This window comes from Alosa pseudoharengus, unplaced genomic scaffold (assembly GCF_046254945.1).
Source record: "Alosa pseudoharengus isolate Yale_2024_CS ecotype anadromous, Long Island Sound unplaced genomic scaffold, YU_APseudo_1.1 YU_APseudo_1.1_scf_18, whole genome shotgun sequence".
Taxonomy (NCBI): Eukaryota; Metazoa; Chordata; class Actinopteri; order Clupeiformes; family Clupeidae; genus Alosa; species Alosa pseudoharengus.
In genome coordinates this window covers 19011591-19037775 of record NW_027468650.1, presented here as the reverse complement: position 1 = coordinate 19037775, position 26185 = coordinate 19011591, and the positions used below count along the sequence as shown (strand labels likewise).

Genomic DNA, 26185 nt, shown 5'->3' with positions numbered 1-26185 from the left:
TGGAAACATCTCCCAATATGAGAGAATGCCAGGCTACAGGAATGCTATCATCTGAGCAAGTGACACTCTTTCAGATACAGCTGTAAGCCAGCTCAGGAGAAGGCTTAGAAAACCTGTCACAGATTCACCAGGGCATGCAGGAATTCAGCTGCATCGAATATGTCATAGAGGTAAACCACACAGAAGCTTATTATCCTCCATGGATTGAAAAGGATTAACTTTCTTCAGTGAAGATGTCAGTGAACCGCACCAGAAGCTTTACTATCTGGCACTGCAGAGTCTTTGTTAATATAGCTCTTTAATGACTCGTCTCAGCTGTTGACTGCAATCTCTGAGATGTCTGTTTTTTTTTCGCTTTTGATTCTTTTCCTGAAGTGGCTAATCTCTGAAGACACTGGCACAGTCTTGCACGGCCAGTCTGTTGAGTCTTTGGATTGGTGGCTTGCTTTTCTTTGCGGAGTGGCGTCAGGGCTCTCTGGATTGGCGTCGGGGTTCTCTGGATTGGCGTGCTTACCAGGATAACCCCTGTGGTCAACAGCTCTTCATCTCATGCATCCACCGCAGCACTACTCCTGGTCAGCAGGTCAGGCCTCATGAAGCAGTCATCTTGAATGTCAGCCAGCCTGAATGGCTAATGGACCTCTTTTGCGATGACCACTTGCAGAGTGTTCTTGCCGTTCATTTTTGCCATTCATTAAGCCAATCTTTGTAGTCATATACCAACAACAACAACATCAATGACAACATATTGCATTTATATGGTGCTTTTCAAGGCATCTAAATGATGATGGACTGTCTGTCGACTGGGACTTGACATGGAATGTCTAGAGCAGGTGAGCCTGGCCCAACTGACATGCTTACAGGACGTTGGCTCGGCAGTGACTTGCAACATGCCCGGCCTCTCCACACCAGGACCAGTCTTTGATGTGGGTGCTGTGATGGGCTTCCTATTGTCTGGCAGGTCATTAAAGTTATAAAGGCAAAGGGAAGAACTAGTCAGAGTTTTATAACAAGAGATAACGGCATTGATCACAGTTTTGGATAAACATCGGAGTTTGACATTTAGATGTTAATGTCAACAGTAGAGCATTAATCCAAAATGTTTTTCAATGATTGTTTGCGGTCTGAGGTGTTTTGAGCAGGTTCATTTAGTAGCACATAGCAGAAAATTTATACTGCCCTCCATTTCCAATTTTCACAATATAGATTCTTCGTGCTTCCTGCCCTCCATCTCAATTCCACACGTCATAATTATGACAATGGAAAGAAGTGGGTCTGAGACTGCCCTTGATGTGTGAGTCGTTTAACGTATCATGGCTTGGTCAACTATCTGCATCTCACCATCTCACAACAGGGGTCCCCCAGGGCTCAGTGCTGGGCCCTTTCTCTTTGCTATCTACACTACCTCCTTGGGACAGATTATCCGTTCGCATGGCTTCTCATACCACTGCTATGCAGACGACACACAGCTCTATCTGTCCTTTCCACCTGATGACCCCTTGGTTTCAGCACGGATCTCGGACTGCCTCTCAGACATAGCTACATGGATGAAGGCACACCACCTCCAGCTGAACCTCTCAAAGACTGAACTGCTGGTCCTCCCAGCTAAACCTACCATACACCACGACATCAACATCAAATTTGACTCCCTGTCTGTTTCACCTACCAGGACTGCAAGAAATCTAGGAGTTGTTCTCGACAACCAACTGAACTTCTCAGATCATGTTGCCTCAGTCGCCCGGTCATGCCGTTTTGCACTCTACAACATACGGAAAATCAGGACTTACTTGACTCAAGATGCTACCCAACTCCTGGTTCAGGCAATAATCATCTCACGACTCGACTACTGCAACGCCCTCCTGACAGGTCTCCCAGCCTGCGCAGTGAAACCCCTTCAGATGATCCAGAACGCGGCGGCGCGCCTGGTCTACAACCAACCCAAAAGGGCACGTTACCCCACTGCTCATCCAGCTACACTGGCTACCTATGGCGGCCCGCATCAAATTCAAGGCTCTAACCCTTGCCTACAAAGTAGTCTCCGGTTCTGCTCCCACCTACTTGAATGCCCTCATACAGACATACACTACCACCAGACAGCTGCGCTCCTCAGACGAACGACGTCTAGCTCTACCACCGGTACGCTCAGGCCAAACCAAACTTTTCTCATCTGTTGTTCCTCGCTGGTGGAACACACTGGCAGTTCCTACAAAGGCAGGGCCATCCTTCTCCAAACTCCTGAAGACCCAGCTCTTTAGAGAACATCTCCTCTCATAGCACCACTCACAACAAGTCTTGCTGATCCTAGCACTCACCAGCCGTCTTGAACTGAGACATAACAGCACTCACCGATGCACTTATTCTTACTGTACTCTACTGTTTCTAAACTGTTCTTTAAATGGTCCTAAAATTGTTGAGAATCGCTTTAAAACTTAAAATTGTTACCATGTTGTAAGTCGCTTTGGCTAAAAATGCGTCAGCCAAATGTAATGTAATGTAATGTAATGTAATGTGAGCTGGCATCTAACAGTACTTTATACATAACATAGGAGACAAAATAGTAATGTGGCAATTGTAGACACTGGCAAACGTCTGCACTCTGCACTGATCTCTATTCAATAGGTTATTAACTGGCTTGTGCTTTTTTGCCATAACAATTTATAGACTCTGCACTTTTTAAGGCAGGGCATGATGGAAATGTTAAGGCATGATGCAAACATTGTTGAAAAAAAGATCAGATGCTTTGCAAAATTATAAACTCTGGTTAACACTGATTGCGAAGCTCAAGTGTGGTAAGTTTGGGCAAGACTGGAGGACTGTGGCGTGCAGGAAAAGTGGACACACACACACTTCTTCAATTGTAGTAGGAAAAGGATATGGGAAAGGATAACCTTCAGTATAAGAGGTTACCTGCAGTTTCCAATGACACAGATTCAGATAAGCCTTCAACTCTTCAGGATTTATTACTGTTAAGACAGATTGATAGACAAACTATAATATGTACAAAGGCTCTAGTTTCCCTTCCTCAAAACACATAATATATAATATTTTCAGAAGTATACAAAATATGTAGCACAATCAAAATGTAACACATGAAGCACATTCACAATTTAGCAGGTTTCAAATATTACGAGCAGCTCTGTTTGTCAATAGGAGTGACGTCATCCAACCGTGCTTAGAAAACTTTTAAGTAAGCTGTTTTTGAAAATCTTATTTAGTGAACTGCATCATAAAAATTCAATGAGGCCTAAATTTGACGAAAGCCCATTACAAGTGCCTTAAGTAATACATTGCATTTACTTTATTTATTAAGTTATGTCAAATTAAGTTATATTAAATGATGTGAGTTGGGTAATGCTTAAAGTAGCAGAAGGTGCACGCACATTAGTACAGGGTAAAGTTGATAAAGAAAAGAAAGATACCCGCACACTGTTGCTGCTGTTCCCGAAGTGATTTAATACATGTTTCGACCAATGTGGGTCTTCGTCAGGTGTTTCCCATATAATGTGTCAAGTTACAGGTACTTTGGACCGGAAAGTTTACTGCATATCTGATGTAAATGTAATGTAATCATTTCTAGGGTGCATTTTTAGAAAGGGTAATTGGCTAACCTCCATCGCAATCTCCGGAGTTAGAACCATCATTCTTAGATTTGGTGTTCCAACACTCGCTCCAACACATTTCAATTGCAAACATGGGCTTTGTTTGGTAGTTGGAATGACAGGTCCAGAGTATAGTTCCTGAAGCATCATTCATGGATATTTTGCGGTTGTCAACATTTTAATTACATTAGTTTGACTAGATTGACCCTCTATGTTCATACCTGAACACCCTCCAACAGAGTATTTCACTTATCATGTTTTAAATGTACATTCATTCATCTTTGAGTGCAAGGATGGAACTTTTTTGTAGAAACGCACCCCTGATTGACAGTTCATACGTACGTCACTACATATGGTTTCCTAAAGCAGCTTGTTATAATTCACATTATAAAGAATCTAGCACATATCACACTGAGCTTTCATGTTTCTTATTGGATTTAAAATGTCTTTGACAAATGACAATAAATCTAACAAAAATACAAAACAGAATAAGAAAGACCACTTAAACAGTTATTTGTACAAAGTAGTTATTTGCTGGTTATCTTTCTTATTGAGGTAAAAAAAAGTTGCTGTAATATCTTTTGTGGCTGCTATTAAGCTTTACTACAGAAACAATATATATGGGCTATAGCATGTCAAAGGTAAATGCATAATGGTGAACTGTTACGTACATAATCTTTTGATCATTCTGACTGCTATGGAATAGACACCAAATCTAGAGCTTACAATCTTTCTCTGACACCTCACAATAACTTTTCTCCTAATAACATGTCACGTTAAAACAAAATGACTCCCTAGCAGAATTTTTAAGACAATTTGAAAATGATCGGGGTAAGCCTCTGGATAGGCCATGGATATGTTAATATGTAAGCCACTTGTAGACTGAAAAGATGTCACCAGCAGTCACCACAGGCTATCTGTGGTTGTGAGATGCAGTTCTTAATTTTTGACCTGGAATATTCAGAGAGAGAGAGAGAGAGTCAGCAAACAAACAAAACCATAAAATAAACACATGTATGCAAATAAAACAGAAGACGTGGACTCACTGGGGAACTATTTTGCATGTATATTTCAGTTTAGGATCCAGCTGACTTTGTAGATCTTTCAGTGAGGCATCACTCCCACACGTTTTGCTAATGATGAAATGACAAAAAAAGTAGTTACAATTGCAGGACTATTCAGAACCTATCCTACAGTCAGCACCAGTGGCAGACTCAGACTTTTTGTTACGATATATCAATGATGAAATAGTTTTCATCCTTAAAGGAAAAGTTGAGGTCATCAAGTACTGTCAGTACGAAATAAAACGTAAAAAAATCGGGGGCATGATGTTAAAGATGCGCCCAGAGTGTAGCACTGTAGCTGCCTGGCTACTCTAGCTTTGGCTGCAGCAACTCGAGCTATATATAGAAAAATATAACTTGTTTTATTTCGTACCGACAATACTCGGTGACCTCAACAAACCTATGCAGATCTATGTGAAAAATCACCGAAATTCTCCTTTAATGACAATGAACAGACTGTGTCCAAGGCTACTCAAGGCCTGTGCTGCTGAACTGGGGGAGCCACTGAAGCACATCTTCAACTGGAGTCTACGTCTCGGACAAGTTCCAACACTGTGGAAGACATCATGTCTCACCACCGTCCCTAAGAAGCCACACCCCAGTGAGCTTAATGACTTCAGGCCTGTCGCTCTAACATCACATGTGATGAAGACACTGGAGCGACTCAGACCCCAGGTACGCCATGCACTAGACCCGTTACAGTTTGCATACCAGGAGAAAGTGGGCGTGGACGATGCCATCACTTATCTTCTACACAGGACACATTCTCACCTAGACAAGGGGAAAAGTGCTGTGAGAATCATGTTCTTTGATTTCTCAAGTGCTTTTAACACCATCCAACCCCTCAGACTGGGAGACAAGCTCTTGCAGATGGGTGTGGACGCTCACCTGGTAACCTGGATTACAGACTACCTGACCGAGCGACCACAGTTTGAAGAACTGTCTCTCTGACACTGTGATCAGCAGCACCGGAGCGCCACAGGGAACTGTGCTCTCTCCAGTCCTGTTCACCCTGTACACATCTGACTTCTGCTACAACACGAGTCATGCCACATGCAGAAGTTTTCTGACGATACTGCAATTGTGGGGTGTATCAGGGACGAGCAAGAGGAGGAGTACAGGAGCCTGGTGGAGGACTTTGTCCAATGGTGCAAACTCAATTACCTTCAACTCAACACTTCAAAGACCAAGGAGATGGTGGTGGATTTCCGCAGGTCTAAGCCCGCTCTGCTACCAGTCTCCATTGATGGGGTCAATGTGGTGGTGGTAAGCACCTACAAGTATCTGGGTCTCCACCTGGACAATAAACTGGACTGGTCGGCCAACACTGACTCACTCTACAAGAAAGGGCAGAGCAGGCTGTACTTCCTGAGGAGGCTGCGGTCCTTCAATGTGTGCAGCAAGCTCCTCAGGATGTTCTACCAGTCTGTTGTGGCCAGCTTCCTCTTCTATGCAGTGGTATGCTGGGGGGGAAGCACAAAGAAGAAGGATGCTGGGCGACTTGACAGGCTGGTAAGGAAGGCTGGCTCTGTAGTGGGAGCTGAACTGGAGTGCATCACTTCAATATCTGACAAAAGGACCCTGAACAAACTGATCAACATCTTGAACAATGAATGCCATCCACTCTACAGCACTATTAAAAAGCAAAAGAGCTTGATCAGCTGGAGACTTCGCTCACTGCCATGCACAACTGAAAGGCTGAGGAAGTCATTTGTCCCCAGGACCATTGAACTGTTCAATGCTTCACTAAAGGGAAGAGGAGAGATAGACTTCTCTGCTTAGTCTGTCTGCCTCTCCACCCTCTCCATGTTTGAGTACTGACTGCCCACTACTGCATTACTACTGTTTTACTACTGTTGTACTAATGTCCACAGCCTAATGTTTTTACTACTGTTTTCCTGCTACACTGTTTTTCATGCTATATTAGCACACATGATCAATGGCTTCTGCTACAATACTGAATGGCTGTAACCCTATTACCTCAACCTGTTCTTGCACTGACATCGTTTTTTATATTACCTTGTCTACATTATACTTTACTCTCCTATTTATCCATATTATATTAATTATGCTGGTCTCTAGACCTTATTATTGCACTGTTGCACTGTTGGACTAATGTTGGACTACTTTCTGCACCTTCACCATGACACTCACTCTCTTGAGCACCTCACCATGCACACAGAACTACAGGCCCTGTCACTACAAGCGTCTCATGCTTGATCACCCTCAAGCACACTGGATTTCTTACAGTACATTTAATTTATTTAGTATATTTAGTATTTAGTTTTGTTAGTTTTTCTTATCTCCTACTGTCTCTATTGTACAGTGGAGTTTGGTTATATGTTTATACTTATACTTTTATTTACCATTTCTGCTGTAAGTGCATGTTGTGTGTGATGTCTGTATGCTACTGAGACCCCCTGAATTTCCCCTTGGGGATCAATAAAGTATCTATCTATCTATCTAACAGGTTTTTCATAGACACCATGAGGTATCTCCAGGTGCATTGTTGACTCTTTGCTATCTTGAGGCAGCTAAAAGGGTCTGGTATATCTGGTCTGAAGTAAAAGCCTTCACTATTTCACTATTAAGAGTGAGCAGCACCAAATTCCTGGGGGTGCACATCAGTGAAGACCTCTCCTGGACCACCAACACTGCATCACTGGCAAAGAAAGCTCAGCGCCGCCTGTACTTCCTGCGGAAACTCAGGTGAGCAAGTGCTCCACCAGCCATCATGACCACATTCTACCGAGGCACCATTGAGAGCATCCTCTCCAGCTGTATCGCTGTGTGGGGCGGAAGCTGCACTGAATACAACAGGAAAGCCCTGCAGTGCATGGTGAACACAGCTGGAAGGATTATTGGTGCTTCACTCCCCTCCCTGAAGGACATTTACACCTCCCACCTCACCCGCAAGGCGACCACAATTGTGAGTGATGCAAGTCACCCCGCTCACAATTTGTTTGATCTCCTGCTCTCTGGGAAGAGGTACAGAAGCCTGCGCTCCCGCACCACCAGACTCACCAAGAGCTTCATACACCAGGCTGTTAGGATGCTGAACTCTCTCCCCCCTCTCCCCTCTCCACCCTCAGCTACATAACATCCTGGACTTTGGACCCACAATGGCTGCCTTGCACTACTCCACTTGCACTACTCCACTTGTACACTTGCACACCTTGCAACTTGTTGTTGTTGTCCTGAAAACACTTCTGCTGCTCTTACATAACTTGCACCACTATGCCACTTGCATACTTAGGTCAAACAGAACTACCTCAGCCATTTATTGGCCTGACTTTTGCACTATTATATTGACTGTCTACTGTATGCACAATTTCAACCCAAATTTTGCTGCTCTTATTTCTTCATTGTATGTGCCTTCTTATTTACTTTTTATATTGTTTACTTGAATGTTATGTTTGTCTGTGGACCTAATTGGTAAAATATGTCTTGTCTCCACCGTGGGATAGTGGGAAACGTAATTTCAATCTCTTTGTATGTCTTGACATGTGAAGAAATTGACAATAAAACAGACTTTGACTTTGACTTTGATTATAATAAAAACATCTAGTGGTGCAAATGCTCCTGACTTTGAAAAGGGAATGGAAGATGGAACTCTCAATGATTAAGCCTTTTACACCTGAAACACACCCATGATTAATTAACAAATGTACATGTAAGTACAACCATTTATTCCGCTGTCAGACTAGCAAAAGTGGATTTGGACACACCCTAAATGCACTTGCACCATGCACTTCAGACCATGCATTTAGATAATCGAAATAGGGCCCGTAATGTCAAATTTCATATGGAAAATACACTTTTTTAAAACGGATAGTTTTGGCCCTTAATTATGATTGGCTGAATCGCGTTGTCATGTTGAATGCCATTGTAAACTCCAGGATAAGACCACATTTCATTCTATATTAGCTATACTACTGCCGGAAGAATGATTATCTATGAATAAATCGTTACATTTATCGTTGTCATTATTTTGTGAAATCTTTCCATGTTCTGTACTGTATGCGGGGGTTCCACTGCACGTCGTGCTAAACAATGCCCCTTAGCTGTTCTAAAATCACTGTAACCTACAGCCTCTCGGGGCTTATTGCTTAAATGTATACAGTACATATGTCAAATACCATATACACTTTCCATAAATTCCTCTGGACTCAATTAACTCTTGTCAAACTGTTTCTATGATATAGCTCAAAAACTGTGCAGAAAGTACTGTATACAGTATAAACTCTCAGACATGTGGTATTATGCCAAACAAGTTCTAATACTCAAACACTGCCTAAAATGCTGTAGCAAAGGGGCAGATGTAGCCACCAAATGAACAAAAAACACAAAGAACTTACGTGTCTGTTTCCTTGGTAACAAGTAAGACAGTCAAGCCATTCATGATTGAGGAGTTGAAATGTTTCACTTCTACAGATGCAAAAATGCTACAAAAGAGTAAAATAAATGTTTAGTAACAAAAATAGGCTGAGGAGGGGAACGTTTGGTAGCTTGTTCTGGGTTTTACTGTAGTGTAGGCCTACATCATCATTCTACTTGAATAACATATTAACAATGAATCCTTTTTTACAGTAATAGACAGATCATAATAGCCGCATACCTTGTTGGATTAAAAGGCATATCTATGGACCCGTTCAGCATGACAGAGGCATCACCACACGCAGATGCTGCAAACTGGAAAGCAAACATGAGGGGTTTTTTTATACATTGTTATGAAATAACAGCATTCAATACTGATAAAAGGCATAGCACTTGGACAGTGCACACTAGAAATGTTATTGAATGTTACAAAAAAAGGATGTTTGAACTACATTATCAGCCACAGTGATATAACTGGTTTTATACCAGCATCCAGAAGCATGATTGAGAGTACCTGTCTTAACTTAAGCTTATGGACCATGTAACCTTTAAAAAAAGAACAAACAAAATTGACTTTGAGTCTTTCCCAAATATACATTCATTCATTGTTTCTTCTGGAGAGAAAGTAAACATGCATTTCCAAACAAAGCTGTACTGATGTTGATGGAACTAGAAAAACCTTTCCCAGCAGAGATGACAACTGGCCTTGATATTAACACAATCATTGGGTTCAGTTGATGTCTCTTGTCATTATAGCTTTCCTGTTTTGTGTTGACGTTTGTTTGCTCAGCTGCTGTGGCGAAGACATTCTCACCCACACTGTAGAACAGGAACAAAGGGTATGTCAGACTACGGGCCAGAAGCACTCACTGCTGCTGAGGCTCCATTCCAGAATGACCGAACAGGGTTGTTCACACAATCTGACCAGCCTGGACAGCCTGTGGTGAAAGTTTCTGCAAGACACACAAACACACACACACGTTAAGACCTTTTTATATCCTGTTTTTTTTATATAATTCAGTGTCTGCAAAAAACAAATGCTAATATACCTTGGCTCTCATTTTTGCCACACCAAGTGAGTCCATCCAAGGTGAAGCCAAGTAGAGTGTCCTCTAAAGTCAAGTAACAGCTCCTTTTCTCAGTGAAAGCATGAACTATTTCTTTAGTTTTGCTCCAGAATAACATCTAATAAAAGAGGAACGCATGACATGCATGATATTAATTATATATATATATATATATATATATAATTAATATTTATATGATTATATATATATATATATATATGATGAAGAAAACAAAAAAGATCCCTGTTACCCGGTTACATGCTGGATCGTGGGACACTCTGTGTAATAGGGAGTCATATGCGTCTGGAGGGACATCACATGGATTCCTTCCCACAAATGCTTGCTTGAATGATTCCCAAATCTTCTCACAATCATTTTGACTGAAAGTATGCATGTTAACTATTCCCATCACTTTTTGATATTTCATAAAACAGGTAACTGTCCATTACGACACTACTTTACTAAGGCAACATTTGACTAAACATGTTCTACAAAGATTACCATTTCCATGCTCTCATGTGGTTAGTTTGTATGCAGACACTTATAGACACGTCAATAAAAACACCAATAATAATAGTAGGCCTACAATAACCATAATTGTTGGAGGCAATTTTGTGTTGTTACTGGCTTTTCCACTATATTTTTGCAAGGCAAGCATGCAATAACATCTACTGCAATTTCAATATGAAAACTCTGTCTCATTTCAGGCACATATACCATCCGATCTGTAGTGGCGCTCTACAAAATCTAAACATATCCAAATTGACCATATTCCACTTCCGGACACAAAGGGGAGCCTTAAAACAAATGTTTTGCTAGCTTGTTCTAGTAACTCATATTATTTGCGTATAAAATCTAAATTGAATGTGGCTGTTGAAATTGTCATTACCTCGTCGTTGCGCCGTTGTCTTTTAAATAAGTTTGGCATCTATTCGTAAATGTTGCCTTTAGACTGCTGGACGAACTAGTTCCAAGAGTAAGTCCAAGTGTAACAGATAGGATAACTATGGCCATTAACACCACACATAGACAAATAAGCAGATGATTTCTCCGTTTTGGACTTGAGGTTCGGTTGATCTCCGTATAAACCATTTTGTTACTGCACCACGCAGCGGGCGAGCAGACCGTTTTCCAAACAACTTTGTCCCTTTAGCGACAGGAGCAATAACAGTCAATGCCAGCGTTTCACTCAACACACATGCTTGCTAACTGCAGAAGGGACAAAGGTTAGCCCCTTCGTCGTCGATGTTTGACACGAGACATGTGAATCACATTTGGGCGCAATCTATTTATATCCAGCTAGGGCGCATACGCTGCTCTGCATTTGATTCGGAATTTGGCGAATTACAGTAGGCATATCTCTCGCAATATCAACTATTTGATAAGAAAGCTATGCTTGTCATTCAGCCTGATCCCCTGTGGTTCTCTCCCCCTAGCTCTCTAGCGGTGTCAAACCCAGTAGGCTATTTTATTCAGATAATCACCTCCCCTTCGCCCCTGTTATTTTATTATAACTTACCTGAGTGTGGATGTTTTTTGTTAACCTTTTATTAGGCCTGTCATTGTGAATGTAATCAATGAATATTATCAGTGTCATCAATGTGATATTTAATGTGCTTTTGTCAGTGTTGCTTAAATATGGCAAGCCAGTTCATTTTATACAAGATAACTGACCCTGGAATGCAGGCCATCTGAGTACAGTGTCTCATCTATCACATGCAAATTGATATGATACATTCCAAGTAAGAAATGTGAGCTGTGACTGTTAGGTGTGCACTATGCATGCTTGGGTTTGTCATATTATCTCTTCACTTGCATTACAACCATTAGGCTATGCACAAGTGAAGCACCACAGATATATCAATGCAACAATTGCATTAATTGCATTCAGTCAATTGAATATTGAATCACAGTAGGGTTAGGGTAAACAGTCTGTTGCTTGGCTTTCTCTTGCAAGTTCAAGTTAACCATTTTCCAAACTGGTTTCCAAGTTCACTGCATTGGGCCTCTCACCATCAAACACTAATCTCTACCTTGCAAAGATAAGAACTTTGTTTAACTTGAAGTCTTTTCAAAGTTTGTAGAGGAATAAAAAAGCTGGCCACCCTTTCTCAATTGTTCAATAACAAATTCACTAGAAAAGTTGACGTGTCAATGTGTTCTATTCTCCTGTAAGGACATGAACACAGTGTCCTAAATGAAGATATGGAGGTTCTCAGTTTGGGCTGCATTGTGCAGACTTGGTCTTTTGTTTGGACTCATATACTATTTGAATATCTGAACCAGAACTCAAATGTACCTTTGATGTTACACAGAAGACGACCAAAAACAAGCCTCAGTTTTTCAAAAACAAGGTTCTTTGGGAAATTAACTTGAAAACCAGCATGTGACAGCTATATCTACTTTTTTGAAAGACTACATTCTCAGCACAGAATCTCCTCACGGTTCTTAGGGCAGAAAACCCCTTTCTGGCCACTTATTCACTATAGGCCTACTATCATTCTTCTATATCAGGCTTCTGCAGTGGTAATAATGACTGATCAGATGACAATTTCCACAGCAAAAGTCTAATAACCAATAAAAGTCTTTAAATCAGTCTAGCCATTTAATTATTTGATTGTGTTCTATTTTATATTTTTTCAATATAAAAATGTAGCATTACAACAAAGCAACAGGCCTTTTTTGTTTTCTCATGTTTGTTTTGAAAATGAAAAAACAATGACCAAATGTACAAAGACCATAAAACCTAATCATCACTATTAAGTTAATGTAGGGTTTCTGAGTTAAGGTAACTATAATCAAGGTATCCTCAATTAATGAATCGATTAATTGACCATTTGCACAATCAATGTGTAACAATGACTATGCATCCAGGAACATTACAGAACTGGCTTCTTCCTGTTCAAGAGGCTGTCTGCACAGGTGAGGCAGGAGTACTGCTTCGGATTCTTCATACATTGGAGAATCATTAGAGTCCTAGAGAGTGAAGACACAGATTTCGATAAATGATTTGACATTTTTCCCCTCACAACAACATGAAGCAAACATCCGTCTATGATAAATATATAAACTAACAGGTCATAATCAGTGCAGGTCCACCGGAAACCTCTGGTTTGGAGGATTTTGATCAGGTCCACAATGGATCCCTCTGTACAAGACTCTCTGGTGAAGAAAGCAAAACCATTAGTCTACTAAATTAATCTGTTCAAAATCATCATACATGAAAAGAAGAGAAAAATGTCCCAGACACAAAACGATTTCAATGTGAATGAAAATCTGCTTGGCATAATTTTTAGCTTACTGGGTATGCCTTTAGTGTCATTTGAACATGATTCATATGTCATTCTGAGGTTTGCTGAAGGTCCAAAGACCAGAGAGAGTCATAATGCAGTTGTTGTTTGCTTTGTGTTGTCAGTAACACCGTGCTACATAATTACATATCTCTCACACCCTGCATCCAGAGTCTCACATGAATGGTCCCTCCAAGTTGGTTACCACCTTGATGTTAACATGATTCACCATTCTCGGGTTCAGACTGTCCAGTTCCACACCCCCAAACATACTGAGAGGGCAAGAGGAAAGATAAAATTACATACATTTGTGAACTTTGCACAAGAATGAAATATGAAAGTCCAATGCAGATAGTTCTCAAATTCATGAATCCAAAATTAGGCCTACCTTTTCCTGTTAAATGCATCTTTAATGGATCCATTAAGTATGACAGTGATGTTACCACAAGCGGCTTCTGCAAACTACAAAACAGTCTTACTTACTTGAATAGTCAATTTCTAAATGCAACAAAATAATGTCTAAAATGTAGACTCTCACGTTCTGTGATGCCTGTTTCCAGAGAGAATAAACAGGATGGTTCACACACTCAGACCATTCAGGACAGGCACTGAAATTGAATCCTGATAACCAAAAACACAACAAAATGAACCCCCTCCAGATCTTTTTTAACCAGTTGTATAAGGTATGTATGTACAACGGGTCTTTTATTTATTTAATTGTTTATTTAGATAGGGACAGCACATATTAATGGACATCAGTACACAATGTAAATATGATAGAGTTAGCACCATATCGAATTTACATCTATTGTCCCTAGGCGGATTCATAAAAAACACAATTAACACAACTGTAAATTTACCCGGCTAAATTAGGCAACCCTACGGAAGAGCATTAGGGCCACGCAAAAAAAAAAAAGTATTGTACTTCAAGATTAAAGTCGTAACGCTACGAGAATAAAGTTGTAATGTTACGAGAATAAAGTCGAAACGTTATGAGAATAAAGTCAGATAAATGACAATATATATATATTTTTAGGCCCACTGTGTAGAAGTTTAGATTGTACCTCTATCTTTCTCCTCCTTCCCACACCAGATGAGGTCATTGAACATGTAACCCACCAGCGTGTCCTCCAAGGTCCAGAAACGACGAGTAACTGCAGAGTAGCTGTGTACCAGATCGTGTGTCTTACTCCAGAACAGCAGCTTGAGACGAAGACAGAGATGAAGACTTTGTAAGGTAAAATCCACGCTGGAGGCAAGTTACACTACAGCTTCCCAACTTGAACTGTTTGCATCCATGGACTGATTAGTCTATATCAAGTACCCAAGGCCTGGTCACAGTGCTGTGAATTGATAGGGAGGGATCCCTAGGGATCAATAAAGTATCTATCTATCTATCTATCTATCTGAATGGCATCTTCTGCATCCTTTGATCTGGTTCTATGCACCAGGGTCACAGAAAGCTTCAAGGTGAGCAATTGTACAGTGTATTGGTGAGCAATTGTACAGTGTATTAATGAAACATATTCATGTTTGGTCTTTAATTGATCCTTGTTATATGGGCAGCAGTCTGATCATGATCTGATCACCTGAGTTGTAATGAAAAGGTTATAAATAGTTTTATAACCCAACTAGTCCCATGCAATCTCTGCTGGGCCTTGATTAATGGGGTAAGCTGGGAATTGAACCCACAACAAACACTGCCAAGGCTAAAAAAACAAAAATGCGGTTGGTTACTTACATTACAGGAAGGGGCGGGATGTGTATGGAGTCAAAATAGGGTCTTTAATATTGAGAGCTTGTGAAAAGATGTTCACATGTGTAATAAAGTTTTGCAGCTGTGCAAAAGGAGTTCTGCATGTGAAAAGAAATTTCGTACCTGTAGAAATATTTTGTACATGTGTGAAAAAATTATGTACCTGTAGAAATATTACGTACTTGTGTGAAAGAAATGTGTATCTGTAGAAATGTTTTGTACATATGTGGGGGGAAAATGCGGATCTGTAAAAATATTTTGTACACGTGTGGAAAAAATATGTACCTGCACAAATACTTTGTACGTGTGTGAATCTCCTACGCGATGCTTTCCTGCGCAACACTGAAAGTACGAGTGTGAAACTGAGATACAAGCTTACGGACTTTTGACCCTAATTTTACTGCCTTTCTGAAGAGCCAATCAACACATTGCTTACTGCCAACCAATCAGCGTTTCCCACCGACCACCTAGATTTTGGTGCTAAACAGATTGGCTTCATATCGAAGAGTATACTCAGAGCCCGTCTATAATGTCTTATTAGAAATTCTCTGGTATACTCTTTGATTGGGGTTGCAAAATTATAACTTAATTAAGAGTGACGTGGTAGCTCAATTTATACTGTGATCGCAAAAAGGGTTGAAGCGGAGCCGTAATGTTAACGTTAGCTATCCCATCCGCTTTTTAGACTGTAACGTTATAGGTTAGCTTCTAGCTAGCAGTAATGTTGACGAAATAGTTGAATTATTCATTCCATTTCCGAAAGGGTGATTCAGTGGTGTCATTCACATTTATGTTTATCTGCTATTATTATTTGATATGAGAACACGTTTATTTTATCACCCTTTGCAAGCCTATAATAATAGCCTAGTGGACGGCAAAAAGACGAATCAAATGAATGGGTTGTAATGGGACATCCACAGCTAGGAGATTATAGTGAGTGAGATTATAGTAATGCCCTTCCAGGACTGTTGGTTTGTTGTTTGGAATACAACATCCCATTTTCTTACATAGTTTTGTTTTCTTTGTGTTTGGGGAGTATGTTAACCACACGGTTATCTCGTCAGTTTATGAAGCACAGCAGCGGTTGCTATAGCAACCATAGACTGAACAGGACGGTAGACTACCAAGCAAGCAAGCGCTTAGGCAAAGTCTATGGCAAGATCTGAATGTAAATGGATAAACCCGTTCAAGCGTTTTCTTTATTTCCTATTTCTTTCAATTCTTTAACTTAAGACATGTAAGAATTAAGCCTACTTATTCGCTGGGCAACGTAAAAAACTGACGAGTTACATTAGCCCTTGCACTATGAGCTACGATAAACGTCAGCTAGGATAGCTATGGCAGCTATCATACAGTTATTATTTCAGGTTCTGGTATGATATTCTTAACGTTTTGACTATGTTACAACTGATAAAAGCATGACAAATAAAGTAACCAAATCGCTTTGCAATATTTTAGTCCAGAAATACTTATGGGTGTTAATTTACAGTAATGTTACCACCTATCTGCCCTTGCTGTTACCACCAGTTTTAATAACTAGATCTGTGGGTTAGCGGCAAAATCTGGGTGGTCGGTGGGGAACGCTGATTGGTTGGCAGTAAGCAATGTGTTGATTGGCTCTTCAGAAAGGCAGTAAAATTAGGGTCAAAAGTCCGTAAGCTTGTATCTCAGTTTCACACTCGTACTTTCAGTGTTGCGCAGGAAAGCATCGCGTAGGAGATTCACACACGTACAAAGTATTTGTGCAGGTACATATTTTTTCTACACGTGTACAAAATATTTTTACAGATCCGCATTTTCCCCCCACATATGTACAAAACATTTCTACAGATACACATTTCTTTCACACAAGTACGTAATATTTCTACAGGTACATAATTTTTTCACACATGTACAAAATATTTCTACAGGTACGAAATTTCTTTTCACATGCAGAACTCCTTTTGCACAGCTGCAAAACTTTATTACACATGTGAACATCTTTTCACAAGCTCTCAATATTAAAGACCCTATTTTGACTCCATAGATGTGTGCCATACTGGTGTTACAAAGGAACCTGATACATTTCTATGTATTGCAGCCATTGCTGCTATTTGGTTAATAAACTGTTTAGTAATAGTGTCGGTCATTAACTTATTAAATGGAGTCATATTACTTATATTTTCTGCAATATTCACAAATCTAATGCATCTACTGTCCCATAAAGACACATATGAACCTTCCCGACAGATGTTTTCCGTTGTTGGTAGCATTTTAATGGTCAAAACTGACACATTAAAAGATGATAGGTGAATTCTGTTTAATAATTGCATTATTTTGACTGATGATAGGTTAATTCTACTCATAACTGCATTATGCACTACCTGGGGACCAGACGAATCTTGCTCCTTCTTCCCAATTTTCAAAATCTCAGAAACCAGTCACAACCTTGAAAACTACTGCATTTAAAACTTTTGTTTAAAATAAAGATGCTCTACTTCCAAAAAGGATTCCATAAGAGTGTATTGCAGTATTGCTCCTGAAAAGCGTTTTAAATAAAATGTATTATTATTATTATTATTATTATTATTATATTTAATGACCATGTGTTAGTGTTAGTTATATCCATACCATGGCACCTACCTTGTCACAGGGCAGCGTTTGTGGAGTTGCTCGGAACATGCGTTGGTAGTCTTTTACACGCACACTACAGGGAGTCCTTCTTACCACTGCCTCCTCAAACTCTCTCCAGATCCCTTCACAATCATATCTAAGAAGAAAAAAAAACAGAGCATTGAGCTGACCGTGGACCATAACTGGAAAGTAGGCCTAAAGGTCAAAGGTCATATCTAAGAAGAAAAAGAAAAAAAAACAGCGCATTGAGGTGACCGTGAACCATAACTGGAAAGTAGGCCTAAAGGTCAAAGGGTTCCCAACCTTTATTATAGGCTATAGCAGGGGCGTTCATTCTTATGTCCATATTTTTTCTATGCAGTGTTCAGTTGAGAGACACATTGCTTTGCCCACAGCACACCAGTTGAGAAGTGTATGTGTGTGATGGTTGTGCGTTTGAACATTGAGAGTTAGTTTTCTGGAGTCATGTTCCTCTCCCTTTCCTCTCCTGACAGAAGTGTAGATGATTTCTCTCTCCTCTCTTTGTCTATGTCCCTTTGTTGACAGCTACACTGTGGGTTCTTATCATTTGTCTTTTTCTCTATCCTCCCTCCCTTCCTTCCTTGGATGGAGGAACGAAGGAGAGACAGATGAGAGATGAGATGCTCACTCACACGTCAAGACATGGGAGGGAATATTTTACCTTGGCAGCTTGGACCAATGATCGCACAATTCCGACTCTCTCCTCGGTCTTGCCTCCTCTGGTTGCAATTAGATAAATGAGACATCCTCGATGACGTCGAGCTTTGAAAGATTTCCGGGGCATGAGCAGGAGGACCGAGGAGAGAGGCCGTTTGCAAATAGAGTTTTGAGATGACCCCTGTGCATGCCTGAGCTAGAGATAAGGGTGTCTTTGTTGAAGATTATTATTGTTGTTTTTGTTTATTGTTTTGCTGTACAATGTTTCATAAATTTAATTTTAGGATCTTCTTCACATTACTTTGTCTTTGCTGTTTTCGCTGTCATTTTGGGTGACTCCAAACTTTTGAAAAGTAGTGAGTGTTATTTTTAAATTTGGATAAGGGTATGGAACATATTTACACATTGTTTCTCTTTTTTTAAGAAAAAATCTTGTTTTAGCCTTACCTGGAACTGGGATTGATTAAGGTGATATAATTGTAGCATCGCCCAATGACAATGTGCTTCAAGTTCGGGGTTGTGCCCAACTCTGCATTCAATTCCTCCACGAGGAAAAGCACAGCAACCAGTCCTAAACGACAGATACACATAGAGCTGAGAACTGTGCATACATCAAGCACATCAGAAATTGCCCAGAGCATGAAAAACTTAAAATTGTTAAGAGTTAACTCACCTAATATCATGATGGGTTGTTGATTAGATTGAAAAGGTGTTGTCTCCACCCAGTGGCCTGACTGTAGAATAGCAACCTCATTAAAACCATTATTGTGAATGCAGTTCATGTATGTTGTCCTGTGTGTTTCCTGTCCTGTGTTTGTGTTTATGTATGTGTATATATATGAGAGAGAGAAAGAGAGAGAGAGAGAGAGAGAGAGAGAGAGAGAGGGGGAGAGAGAGAGAGAGACTGTGCAGTGGTATGACAGTGTGTAACTGACCAGGCTTGTTTCAGGAAATACTAAGTGGGTTTGGTACAACTGCATGCTGTTCAATTCATCAGAAACAGGAATGCAAACTATAGCAGTTGTCTCTGAGGGACATACTAATCTCTTATACTCTGCTGGTAGGCTACCCCCAACATTCACACTCTCAAATCATGTTACATAAAGAAAATACATTATACCAATTCAGATTCGTAAGTAAATAGATAACCAGTTAACTCTTGTATGAACGTCATACAGAATACTATAAAACAGTAAACAATCCAGTTTCTTACCCTATAGCATGTGTTGAAATCAGAAACAAAACTTCACCCATTACTCCATGATGACAGTTGGCAAACACATTCATGACGATAAAAAACTCAGCATCCGGACAAAAGTAAAGGCAGTCTTGTCCATAGCCTCATCAGTTGCTTCATCTGAAGGAGTTGTAGACATCAAGCTCCTTTAAGCAAACCAAGATTAGAAGAGAGAGAGAGAGAGAGCAAGAGACATACAAAGCATGTGCCTCCATGCACACAACCACTCTGATAAACACAGACACACACACACACACACAAACAGAAAGCCTCCTGTCACTAATTCCAGGTTCACATGACTCTCATTTTATGTTACCAAGAGATAAACACAAGACTTTTGTTTTGCTGGAATTAGATTTTAGCCCATTTACCATTTTAGAATGTTGCTGGTGGTCTGCTTCTTTATATTTTATTAAGAAAGCTGATGATGACCCACAAAATTGTACTAATAAACAGTAATAACCCAATCAATGTGAACTGTGAAATTGAGCTCTGGCTGCAATGCTTGTTGGCATAGTTTTTGTCCACTTGTATTTGTGACTGTTGTAGACAAGACAACCAGAATATGAATGAACAGGTTAATGTTGATGCACAGTACGCTATCATCTACAACAGCTGATGGTTATATGTGACTAGTCAATCCTCTCCAGCTCCTCTCAAGTCAAGAGTGCACCCCTCATACAATGGGAACAAAGACAGATAGGCTAGATGGGGAATGGTAATGAAGAGTACAGTGTTCATCATTCATTCAAATTTGAGACTGCACCTATTTCCTGTAGGAATGTAATGCAGGGAGTGATCTGTTTATCACGTCCCAGATATGTCAGATAAATTCTGCATTGATGTGAAGAAGATATACTGTATGGTTGAAGGAGAAGGACATGTGGGACAACAGTGGTTATGATAAATATATATATACAGTACTAGACACAATCATTTTTTTACATTTTGTATATGATCACCTACAAAGAGGAAAAATAAATTCTGTAACTATTTGAAGAACCCACATGGAGATCATGTAGAGAAAAACAAAGGTGCCCTCTACTGGTGAAAGAACAGAATGTGTAACACAACTTAACTACTTCAGACATACAGTGATGGCCAAAAGTGTTGGCACCCATGCTAAAGTTGACTGAAAAGAGGAATATAAAATCATCTTTTGGAAATTGATCTTAATGCCTTAAGTGAAAAATGAGGAAATATCTACTGTAACCTTTAAGGACACCAATTTTCTTAGTGAATGAATAATGTATCATAAATAAATAAATGTTCTTCCTTAAAATACAGGGTAATAAGTATTGACACCCCTATGTTAAATTCCCATAGAGACAGGCAGATTTTTATTTTTAAAGGCCAGTTATTTCATGGATCCAGAATACTGTGCATCCTGATAAAGTTACCTTGGCCTTTGGAATTAAAATAGTATCAAACCAGCTAATAGGCTAACTGAAATTAACACCCATGCCAATCTCTAGGTATGGTGAAGGGCATGTGATGATGTGGGGCTATTTTAATTCCAAAGGCCAAGGTAACTTTAGCATGGGTGCCAACACTTTTGGCCATCACTGTATGTAACTATTTCCCTTTTATACATCACATTAGGGGGATTTGACTTCATGTAGCCACCTGCAGCCATCTTAAGCTGACTGCATAACGTGATTATTTCTGAGAATCTGATATGTTTTCAACTATGTATGCACAATGCAGGGTTGAAAACGTATCAGAAGCCAATATTTTTGGCGACCCCTCTGGGGGTTAAGAACCAACGAGATAGATGAATGAATGAATGAGTGAATGAATGAATGAATGAATACAATTTTATGTCATGAGATATTTTCCAAGATCTGTGGCTTTATTTGACTGTTGTCAACTCAATTTATAAACAATGATTTTGCTTAATTGCCGAATAACCCACCCACCCCAAACATACTTGGGACAGTTGAACTGAGAGTACAGGTGCCACTGCCAGTCCCCGTCATACCAAAAGCAGGGTAGACAGCCTGAGTGAAAGAGGTCTGAACTTTATGGAGAAGGGAAATTATATCAGAGACTGTATAAAAAGCCAGAATTCCTGCATCAAAATCCAGATATATACCAACTTTGGTGAACTGTTTTGCTCCAAAAAGGGATATCCCACCTGGTAAGGTAGTAAGTTGAGTTTTTACATTGTTGTGCTGGAAGCTATAGCCTGAGTGAGAGCACAGCAAGGCCCAGGACATTAAGTCTTCTCCGAGCCTGCCGGAGCCTGTGTATGTGACAGCCATGATTACCTCGGCATTACTTTCAGACCACTCAGCCTCCCAATAACTGTGACAAGACAACCTCCCTGCACATAACACATGGCCATAGTTTTTATAGGTTAACATCTGATCAACGGCACTCCCTTTACTCAGTCCACCTGTCCCGAAGGCAGAACTCCCAAAGCTGAAACCAACATTTCCTGAAAAGGGATGGCTTGATGACTGTACAAAATTAGATGATATGCCTCTTCCTATATTCACCAGGCAGACTTGTCCTTGAATTGTATTTGAGTCCAGTATAAGGTGAGAGGCATCTGTGGAAAACAAACCAAGTAACCATTGAAACTTGTAGAAACATTGGAAAAAATATGCAAAAACTTATTCTGAGAAGTCCTTCCTACAGTATACTCTTGCCAACATAATACGGATGAGAGGCTCCTCTCTTGGGAGGAGCAGATTAATGCTTTCTACTTTCTGTCGGTTGTCATCCTGCTATCTAACTCCAGCATATAAACATATGTTTTTAGTTTCTATATGTATATATATATATATATATATATATACAATATATATATATATTGTACTTTTTTGCTCATTTATTTTACATTCAACTATAACATGACAACAAAGTTTCTTTAGAACTTTTATACTCCTGCTCCCCGAGCGCCACTGTTGCAAGGCAGCTCACTGCTCCAGGTTAGTGTGGGCTTCACCTCACTGTGTGTTCACTGTGTGCTCTGTCAGTGTGTCTCACTAATTCACGGATGGGATAAATGTAGAGATCAAATTCCTTGTCTACGCAAATTTGGCCTATAAACCTGATTTACATTTTACATTTAGGAGAGAGAGAGAGAGAGAGAGAGAGAGAGAAAGAGAGAGAGAAATATTACACACTCACATCTCAACAGGCTCTCTCTCGTTGTGGGTACTGCATATGGCTCTAAAGTGTAATAGAAGGAATGATGACAGTTAAATAAACTGTGTACTTGGTCAAAAAAACAACCTAAAGTCTCAGTTATCAACAATGCATGTAATATTTGCCATGAAATGTGTGCAAAAGTGTGCAAACATACACTTACCTTCTTTTGGTGCTGCTTGTACAATATGGTCTCTCTTTACTGAAAAAAAAAAAACATCCCTCTGTAAACAATTACTGGAAAATATACATGTGATGTCAACCTGTTTTATAAACTTCAAAATACCCACTGATATCAGATATGTTCCTAAACTCCATAGTCAAAAGACCCTCCATGTTTTTCCTCAGTTCAGCGAGACATGGCTGGATCTTCTCAAATGAAGCTTGGGGGTTAATGTTTGTCCCAGGTACATCTTTAGGCTCATAGGGAACACGGAATGACAGGCTTGTCTACACACAGACACAAAGACAGGAGAGAGAGAGATATTAATTAATTGCGTAATTGTTTATGTCCAGATACATTTATGTAACAATTGCTAATTATTTGTCATGCCAATAAAGCACCTTTTGAATTGAATTGAGGGGGAGGGGGGTTCTCACAATCAGACATACTGTATATGTTTGAATTTAGATTATCCATATAGCCAATTACCTGCAGGAAATCTAGGTGATCTTCGATCTGTGAAAGCTCTTCCAGTTCTGAGTTATTTTTCCTTAGCTCTGCGATCTCCTGATGAAGCTGATCTGAAAGTGTTCTTGCCTGACTTAGTTCAGCTTTCTTCTGGGTTCTGATAACTTCTTTCACTTCAGAGCACCTCTCCTTAACCATACGGACCAGCTCCTCAAAGACCTTTTCAGTGTCTTCCATCACTACCTGCTCTGAATTCTGTTGAAAACACACAAATATTGGAGTGCTGCAGCATTTACATTAACAGTAATACATACTGTATGTATAATTTTGAAACTTACTGTCAAGGACTCCATAGCTTGTTTAAATTCTGTTTTTCTATTTTCTTTTGCCTGGATTTTCTGTTGAGATGATTGCTGTGTCTTCTGTAGCTCTTTCTGTACAAAAAATGTAACCAAAGCAAAGAGGAATGCAAAGATATTTAGTCTTTATTTCTCCCTACTTTCATTCATTAATATCAGCAGAAGCCTGATGCCTAGGCCTAATGCCTAGCCTAGTTATCCTAATCGCATATAGTCTATCATACCTGCTTTTCAGCTCTCTGTGCTGCAACTGAGACAATGGCATGGTCTTTGTGCTCATCCATTGTGCAAAGGTAACAGATGCACTTCTGATCTGTGCAGCAGTAAATCTCCATTAGTTTATTGTGTGTTGAACAGATCTTCTCCTGGAGCTGGTTGGAGGCCTTGATCAATTTGTGCTTTTTAAATGCAGATGATCCATGGTGAGGCTGTAGATGGATTTCACAGAAAGAGGCCAGGCATTGAAGACAGGACTTCACAGCTTTGTGTCTTCCTCCAGTACAGACATCACACTCTACATCACATTCCTGGCCTGCAGACTGAAGATGTGTCTTCCTCAACTCCTCTATTACCTCAGAGAAAATTACATTTCTGTTGAGAACAGGCCGCGTTGAGAAGGTTTGTTTACACTGTGGGCAGCTGTAGACATTGCCCTCGTCCTCCTGATCCCAGTGCCCACTGATACAGATTTCACAGTAGCTATGTCCACAAGCTATAGTAACTGGGTTTTTCAGCAGATTAAAGCAGACCGAACAGTTGAACCGATGCAGAATGGCCGCAACAGAGGCATCTGCTGCCATCATTGATGATAAACTAGACAACTAGACAATTAAGTTTCGTTTTCTTTGAAGCTTGTTTGTGGGTGTGGTTTTCTTGCTGTAACGTGTGCCACCCACCACCAGGCGGTGCCAAGATTCTTGCTGTGCGTAGCCTGCAGGTGAATGTACTATGCGTTATATTTGGCTGATTATAAACAAGACCTAGGCCTATTTATGTCCTAAAATATATTAATGGAAGAAAACTAAAAGTTCTTATACTAAACATATATAATTCAAATATAAGCCTTTTGCTTTTTGCTTGCATAACACCAAATGATAGCAACATCTACAGCCTAAAATTAATAATCATCAGAAGATATCAGGGGCCTCATTACAGAAACTTCGTAATTCTGAAATCTTATATTATCTCAGTTTACAATGGCATTTAGGATTTTTGGTATTACAGAAGCATGTTCCTAACTGCATTTAAGAAAAAATCCTATCTCAACTTAAGATAGGAATTTGGCCATTAAAGAACCATAACTCAAGAACTTCCTAACTTAAGATGGCACAGACCCTGTCCTAAATTCAAAATAACTGCCAAAACTGACTGCAACAGTTGTTGCCTAGCCTATGACAAGATGAGGAACATGGCTGTTTGCATAAAGCATATTTCACTAAATAGGTTAATTAAGTGAAAACTTGGACAAGCAATAAGCTATGAGAATATATATGCAAAAGGATTCACGACTGTTGTAGAGAGAAATGACTGATCTTTAATGCAATATCTACATTGCCTATTAGCAACCATTCATCCAATGTTCCAAACACACATTCTGTTTACTAATCTGATATTATTTTAAAAGGCTAACTGATAAAACATTGGAGAACCCTTTTGCAATTATGTAAGCACATTATGTAGGCTAATATAAAAAGTGCTGTCCTGTGTTTTTTTTTTTTAAACAATGCACCTGATCTCAGCTGGTATTCTGTATATAATGGAGTGAAATGGACATTTCTAAGTGACCCCGAACTTTTGACCGGTAGTCTACATCTTTGTAAATTGCTTAGCCATACACCACCATGTCATGGATCTTATATTGCCAGATTCCAGACAATTTCACTTACACATATATGTGTAGCCCAGACTGTCCTGAAAAAGGAAGATATAGCATGTATAGATGGCAATCACATAATAATTAGATTAACCAAAGTTCTTTTAAGCAAGTCCCTCCACTCGGCGGCCATATTGCAACGCTTTTGGGGCACTTATCAGGCATCGATTTCGGCAGAAATGCGCATGCAAGACTTCACAACACCAACCTTGCTCCAGCGGCGAGATCACAACACATGATTGGCACGATGTATTCACAACACACCACATGATGATGACACGTGTAATACTATTTTTGTCCACTGGTGGTTATTTTGGCGCTGTTTCGCGTTTGCCATCGAAAACGGAATGAAATTAATAGTAGGCCTACCTGCAAACAATGTAAGAGGCCTCTGCTGACTGCATGAGCTGGCCCTCGGAAGAAAAAGTTTGGGGACCACTGGTGTAGCCTATAGGCAACTGCAAACTAGCCCCATGCATTATGCA

The 26185-nt window shown here is 39.9% G+C and overlaps 3 protein-coding genes across 5 annotated transcripts; all 3 read right to left on the bottom strand.

Moving 5' to 3' along the window:
• Positions 1 to 2818: 2818 nt before the first annotated feature.
• On the bottom strand, positions 2819 to 12580 carry LOC143131048 (ADP-ribosyl cyclase/cyclic ADP-ribose hydrolase 1-like). The gene is made up of 8 exons (XM_076290421.1): positions 10997 to 12580; positions 10358 to 10487; positions 10090 to 10225; positions 9911 to 9993; positions 9282 to 9355; positions 9022 to 9108; positions 4646 to 4732; positions 2819 to 4550 (listed from the first exon to the last, which is right to left on the bottom strand). The coding sequence occupies exons 1-8, from the start codon at positions 11197 to 11199 to the stop codon at positions 4493 to 4495; spliced, it is 858 nt and encodes a 285-aa protein (XP_076146536.1). The 5' UTR covers positions 11200 to 12580; the 3' UTR covers positions 2819 to 4492.
• Positions 12581 to 12841: 261 nt separating this feature from the next.
• On the bottom strand, positions 12842 to 19798 carry LOC143131047 (ADP-ribosyl cyclase/cyclic ADP-ribose hydrolase 1). Of its 3 annotated transcripts, none has more exons than XM_076290419.1 (9): positions 19658 to 19798; positions 18892 to 19178; positions 17776 to 17902; positions 14462 to 14600; positions 13936 to 14018; positions 13786 to 13859; positions 13577 to 13669; positions 13183 to 13269; positions 12842 to 13083 (listed from the first exon to the last, which is right to left on the bottom strand). In XM_076290419.1, the coding sequence occupies exons 2-9, from the start codon at positions 19125 to 19127 to the stop codon at positions 12987 to 12989; spliced, it is 936 nt and encodes a 311-aa protein (XP_076146534.1). In that variant the 5' UTR covers positions 19128 to 19178; positions 19658 to 19798; the 3' UTR covers positions 12842 to 12986. The 3 variants fall into 3 exon arrangements, with proteins under 3 accessions (XP_076146534.1, XP_076146535.1, XP_076146533.1); XM_076290420.1 differs by having other exon boundaries at positions 12842 to 13269; positions 18892 to 19015; positions 19118 to 19178; XM_076290418.1 differs by having other exon boundaries at positions 12842 to 13269.
• Positions 19799 to 21514: 1716 nt separating this feature from the next.
• LOC143131046 (tripartite motif-containing protein 16-like) lies at positions 21515 to 24657 on the bottom strand. Its single transcript, XM_076290417.1, has 7 exons — positions 24052 to 24657; positions 23807 to 23902; positions 23490 to 23723; positions 23128 to 23287; positions 23001 to 23039; positions 22820 to 22861; positions 21515 to 22235 (listed from the first exon to the last, which is right to left on the bottom strand). Exons 1-7 carry the CDS (start codon positions 24628 to 24630, stop codon positions 21577 to 21579), a joined length of 1809 nt encoding a protein of 602 aa, XP_076146532.1. The 5' UTR covers positions 24631 to 24657; the 3' UTR covers positions 21515 to 21576.
• Between the last annotated feature and the right edge of the window lie 1528 nt (positions 24658 to 26185).

Bases quoted from the DNA above. Each gene is read 5' to 3' on its own strand.
- LOC143131046 (XM_076290417.1), bottom strand. From the start codon at position 24,630: ATGATGGCAGCAGATGCCTCTGTTGCGGCCATTCTGCATCGGTTCAAC. The intron at 23,724-23,806 runs GTAAGTTTCAAA...TGTTTTCAACAG, and splicing joins AAGCTATGGAGTCCTTGACA to AATTCAGAGCAGGTAGTGAT. The intron at 22,862-23,000 runs GTAAGTGTATGT...ATTACACTTTAG, and splicing joins ACAAGCAGCACCAAAAGAAG to AGCCATATGCAGTACCCACA.
- LOC143131048 (XM_076290421.1), bottom strand. From the start codon at position 11,199: ATGGTTTATACGGAGATCAACCGAACCTCAAGTCCAAAACGGAGAAAT. The intron at 10,488-10,996 runs GTAATGACAATT...GCATACTTTCAG, and splicing joins GACAACGGCGCAACGACGAG to TCAAAATGATTGTGAGAAGA. The intron at 4,551-4,645 runs GTGAGTCCACGT...TGAATATTCCAG, and splicing joins ACATGCAAAATAGTTCCCCA to GTCAAAAATTAAGAACTGCA.
- LOC143131047 (XM_076290418.1), bottom strand. From the start codon at position 19,127: ATGATATTAGGTGAGTTAACTCTTAACAATTTTAAGTTTTTCATGCTC. The intron at 17,903-18,891 runs GTAAGGCTAAAA...TTTTCTTCTTAG, and splicing joins TTAATCAATCCCAGTTCCAG to ATATGATTGTGAAGGGATCT. The intron at 13,270-13,576 runs GTGAGACTCTGG...TTTCTTCACCAG, and splicing joins AACTTGGAGGGACCATTCAT to AGAGTCTTGTACAGAGGGAT.